At 38.9% G+C, this 5272-nt stretch overlaps 1 protein-coding gene across 1 annotated transcript; it reads right to left on the bottom strand.

Annotated features, from left to right (window-relative positions):
- Positions 1–97: 97 nt before the first annotated feature.
- Positions 98–928, bottom strand: LOC112137866 (the record flags this gene model as incomplete). Its single annotated transcript, XM_024260399.1, is given in 2 exon segments — positions 98–154; positions 273–928. Coding segments are annotated over 2 exon segments (466 nt in total), but the record flags the coding sequence as incomplete, so codon positions are not given.
- Positions 929–5272: the final 4344 nt, after the last annotated feature.

Raw genomic sequence — 5272 nt, 5'->3', positions numbered from 1 at the left:
GGCACAATGAGACCCTGGCTTGGGCCCCCTCGTGGCTACATTGCATCATGTTATCATACAAACTTCATTTTAAATTCTCATGATTTTTTTTTCGTACCATCTGATTCTTTTCCGAACTCTGATTTTTGCTCCAGTCCCACTTCCTCAGAGCATCCTTCAGAAGGAGAAATAGCAGAACAGACATTAAGGATTTTATTTTGCATGACAAAGCTCTAAAATGCAAGCATTTTAATTCACAAAGAATATTTTACCGTGGAATCTATTTTACTCACTTTCAAAGCTCAAGTTAATCTCATCAAGAGATTTTCCTTTATATGCTTCAGTTCCATGCTCTATTGCCAAGAGCAAGTTGCTCATCTTTGCGAGCTGAAGAGTATTCTCCGTCAGGCGATAATACTCTCGATGAACTCTTATATCATGTCCCATGAATTTGGCCAGTTGATCCAATTCGTTTTCTTTTAAGTTCATTATTTGACTAAGTGTAGCCACGTGCTTTCTGAGGTGAGTTGAAGTCAGCGTTTCTGGTCTCCTGGCCCCGCTAGCAGCTGCAAACTTTCTTAAACAGTCTGACCCTCGAAGATAGGAGTTGGAGTTTTGAGCTGCAAAGACATACTCATTGCTGTCCAAGACGTCATTGTCCTTGCCCCTTTGGTCAAGCAGGAAGTCCAAAGATTGAGTCATCTTGCTAGTGAAAAGCACAGGTACTTTACGGCCTCGCTTCCCTCTTACCACCAGCCTGGTGAACTCGTGTCTTGCTCTAATTTCGAGAGACACTGCATGATGTCATCATTAGGTTCGTCTTTGCTTCTGTTCTTGTAGGTGAGCAGACCCAGGGTTAGGGTTAGGGTTAGGGTTAGGGTTAGGGTTAGGGTTAGGGTTAGGGTTAGGTTAGGGTTAGAAGAACAAGTGTTCGGACCCCACCCTCCATAGGAGGNNATTTTAAAATCCCTCGGAGTTTCATTACATCCTCAGTGAGAGGAATCATATATTTCTTTTTCCATCTCTCCTCCTCCAAGTTGGTCCGTGCACGACGTGATACAAACAGGTCCCACTCAGAGGACACCAAGTCCAGGAAGTTCTTCACTCTTCATCTTCTGCCCTTATATATTGCCCAATCATGATATCGCAGACAGCTTTCAGCGAATGTCCGAGTTTTAAAGCCAAAGAGGGAGTGTCGTATCTGTACTTGGAGCTAGTGAAACCTGAGGCTCTTTTTGCAGCTTCCACAGCCAAAGAAAACTTTGGCGGTATCAAAACATCCTGCAGGCTCTTGATTTTGTGGTCAATGGACTTAGCAGCAACTAAAAATCTCCCTAGCTCTCTCATCTTCTGACTGACATGGCCATCTTTGGATGGATCGCTCCCATGTTTTTCCAAAAGCCTGTCTCCAAACTCACAAATAAATGGGTCTTTCCTGACTTCCAGCGACACTTTGTCGATCATCATCCGGTCCACAATCTGTGAGCACCTGGAAGATGATAGCCCTTTGTGAGACAGTAGTGCTGCAGAAGCTGTTTGGACTCTAGCTTTTTTCCTTTTGACTTCACTTCTGATTCGACTGAGTTTTTTTTTTTGCGACACAGTTTCTGGTGTTTCCAAAGTTCAACTTTTATGAAAAATCCGAAGCAAATGTTGCATGGTAAATAATCTTCATGATTTGCATGTTCAGACGGCTGTCTGCATGTCACTATCTGACCCTCACCCTTCTCTAGCACCTCAATGTTGTGAAAGTAGTTTCCCTTTCTCAGAAGGTTCTCAAATGCTTGAAGACGTTCCTTGGATCTTAGAGGAAGACACATTGCTAGAGCCACTTCCTTCTCATTATTGTGTTTTTTAATAAGATGGCGTGTCATCTTGCTCTGAGGCTTTTTGCAAAAAATGCAAAAATGTCTCTTGTCCCATTTTTGTCCCTTCTGGCAGGTTTTGACAGTTACTGTTACAGTTACGTGTTTTTTGTTGAAAATAATCGCTGGAGCTGTTGTCCACCTCCTCCACCTCCTTGTGCCTGGGACCTGCTGCTTTTTGCTTCTTTTTCCCACCTACTTCTCCGATAAGATTTTTTTCAAGGTGAGGGTTTGGTTACTCCACATCCTCCATGATTTTTCTTACCAGGCTTTTTGCTGCTCTCACACGTCCTGTCGTCAGAGGACTCTGGAAATGTGGTGCAGTCCTCCTGAAAAAAAAAGAAACAGCTACCATCAGAAAAAATTTCTATTGAATCACTAAATGTACAATCCATCGATCTCTTCTGCGCCGTTTTTCACAAGCAGGCGTAGCAGCATTACACATATGTTCATCCTGATTAGACTTTTAAAATATCCATTTTGTCTCTGAGAAAAATTGAGAAAATGGTTAAAAAAAAAAAATAAATAAATAAAACTCCAGATCTGCGTTTTCATGTGGACATGTGCATCACTGCTATGCAACGGAATGGACCACTGATTGAATGATAACACTATTAAAAACCTTCATTAGGCATACATACCGCATCCTTCTGTTCCTTACTGCTCATTATCTGCAAAATTCAGAACAATATTGCATATTAAAACCACACAGAACATACATTAGTCATGAATTAGCTGTTTTAAACAGTCTAGAGACATGTATGAATTTCCATATCAATAATAATATGCTTGAAACAACAATGGGACGGGGAGCCTCTTGAAACAGGAACATTTGGTATTTAAACCTCAGTCTTCCTTCATTAACCACACGTATGTTTATTAGGGCTGTGGATTGTTGCTTAGGTGGCGATCCGATACGATTCACGAATCAAGCTCAACGATTCACGAGTTGAACCACGATTCTTACGTTTAAATATAATGTTTATTGCTATGAAAATATTTACTAGATGGAGGAAAATTGAAATTATTTGTATTAATCACCAACATTTATACATTTAATTAGAGCAATAGATCAGAATCAACAAAATTGATTTTAAAAAACCCAAAAAGATTCAGATAGAAATTTTGTCATTTTAAACTTTTTTTTTTTTTTTTGTCAGCCTTCTGGTTAAGTTCAGCAGTAACATAAACAACATAAAGAGGATAAACATTACTGCTCTTTTGGATCATTTAACAACAAAACTTAAAAATGTTCCCCGCATTTTTTTTATCCTCAAAGTTCTTCAATATTTTTCGGTGTACAACCCGTATGAAAAAAGTATTTTTTCACTCCGCAGCAGAATAATCTGATTCACGTTGTTTACATCCGCCTTTCAGCAGCGTGAGGCTGCGTTTCTTCAGAATAAGATGGAGTTTCGTTAATTGCTTCAACTGTTGAAGAGTTATCATAACCAAAAGAATGTAAACACTAAGATAAAGCTCAGATGTTAAAGCTAATTCATTTTTTCAGAAGTTATGTCACTGAACAGAACTTCTGTCTCAGTTTTTGAACGGAAAAAAACTCTCGCTAGTTTTACTTTGAAAACCGGAAGTTTCTCCGCAACTAAGATGTGTTTACTTTCGGTTACTACCGCGGCTCTTTCGGCTTTGTTTTAGTTCGTAAACTTAAAATAATACATTAATCTGAATTCCAGAAGAAAAACACATCATTACCAAATAATATTCTGATCATATTTTATACAATTTACTATATTTATAAAGATTGCAAATCAGCGATCTTGGAGGTCACGAACATTCATACTCTGATTTTCGGGAGCAGATCGCGAATACCCGAGCACCCGGATACTCGTTACAGCCCTAATGTTTATTGTGTTTCAAATCATCATTTTGATCAGCGTGTGTCTAAGAGATTAAGAGATCTAAAGTCGTAAATCTACGACTAGCCTGACAGCTAACCCCTGCAGAACGAACTACGGCGCTAGCCAACACGGAGTCGCATTCACGCTAACTAAATAGCCCGGGCAGCTTTGCTAAAACATCCGGTGTCGTACCTGGATCAGTCGGGTAGTTATCTCCCGCTCCCGGTGGTTTTTCAAGGCTGTCTCCGCCACGTATCTCTCCTCGCATCGGCTGTGGTGCTCCCGAATCTTCTGGAACCTCCGTTGCATGCGTGCTTGCTGTATGGTTTTCATGGTGCATTCAGGGTCAACCCGAAATTATACACCTCACGGCAATCATAGCGAAGGAAGTTTTCTGTCTCATTTAAAATTTCAGTCAAACTATAATTTAATTAAAGTCTTTTTTGTTTGGGGAAAAAAAGTATAAATAGTTGATGAGTCCTGTTTATGTGCACTTGGAAGTTTTTTCAACAGAGCTTATTGTGACCAGTAAAGTGGTTATTCCTATAGCCATTGAATGCAACAGTTAAGTGAAAGGTTTGCACCTGCAGGTGCTTAATCTTTTCTCCACAAACTGCAGCTCAAAGTTTCAAACCTTGCTGTCTGTAACTTTTTAATCACAAGCATTAAAATAATTTTGCTCACAACATGACAGATTTTTTTTTACCACGACCCTTCATAATTTACTTCACTATGTATTTCATATTAAAATAAATCGCTAACAATGTTGAAGAAATATTTTTTGAAGACTCCATTGCTGAGGTTACATATAAAAAAGATTCAGATTCATGTGAAAAGAGCTTGGTGAAAGCTGCTAGACGGCTGTGACCCTCCCCCACACTAAGGCCCGTTACAAATTCTCCCCTTCCCCTTTCACTTCATTCATTCTCCAAACAGAGGGTTATGAACAATGGAATTTAATGTGCTAAAAATCCTTTATCAGTTGTTATCAATAAATAGTGTACAATATTTTGGACATCACTTTCAGCGATGACGTATTCAACATTCGCCAGTCCGCTAGCATTAGCACGGAGCTTCCAGCGCTTGAATATACATAACAACAGCTGTTTTATCATTTCAAAAGGTAAATGCTACAACAAAAGAAATTACTCACATTTTGTTTGTGAAATCTATTTGTCTTTTTTATTTTTACTAGCCGTTTTTTGAATAAAACCGGAATCGTAATTTAATACATTCTAACTGTGACGCAACAGCAGCTTTCTTCTGGTTGATGTTGAGTTGACTGGTAAACGTTGCAATTTCATGTATTCAGAGCACATTTGAAGAAAAGTGGAATGAAACAAACAAACAACAAGCTGCATGTCAACACTGAAGCTATTTGATGATAGCAAAGGGTATATTTCTCGCTAGAAATGTCATCAAAATAAAGATTAATCCAGAAAATTTTTCATTTTTTAGGTTTTTTGACTGAAAAAAGAGCGATTATCCGCCGTATTTTTCTTTTAGCAACAAGCAGAGACTCAAAAATCACGTGATTCAGATCGAGCCCATAGAAATCTATGACAAAAA

This window comes from Oryzias melastigma, linkage group LG10, assembly GCF_002922805.2.
Source record: "Oryzias melastigma strain HK-1 linkage group LG10, ASM292280v2, whole genome shotgun sequence".
NCBI lineage: Eukaryota > Metazoa > Chordata > Actinopteri > Beloniformes > Adrianichthyidae > Oryzias > Oryzias melastigma.
Note: the sequence above shows the minus strand (reverse complement) of the source record. Positions and strands in the feature narration are given on the sequence as shown.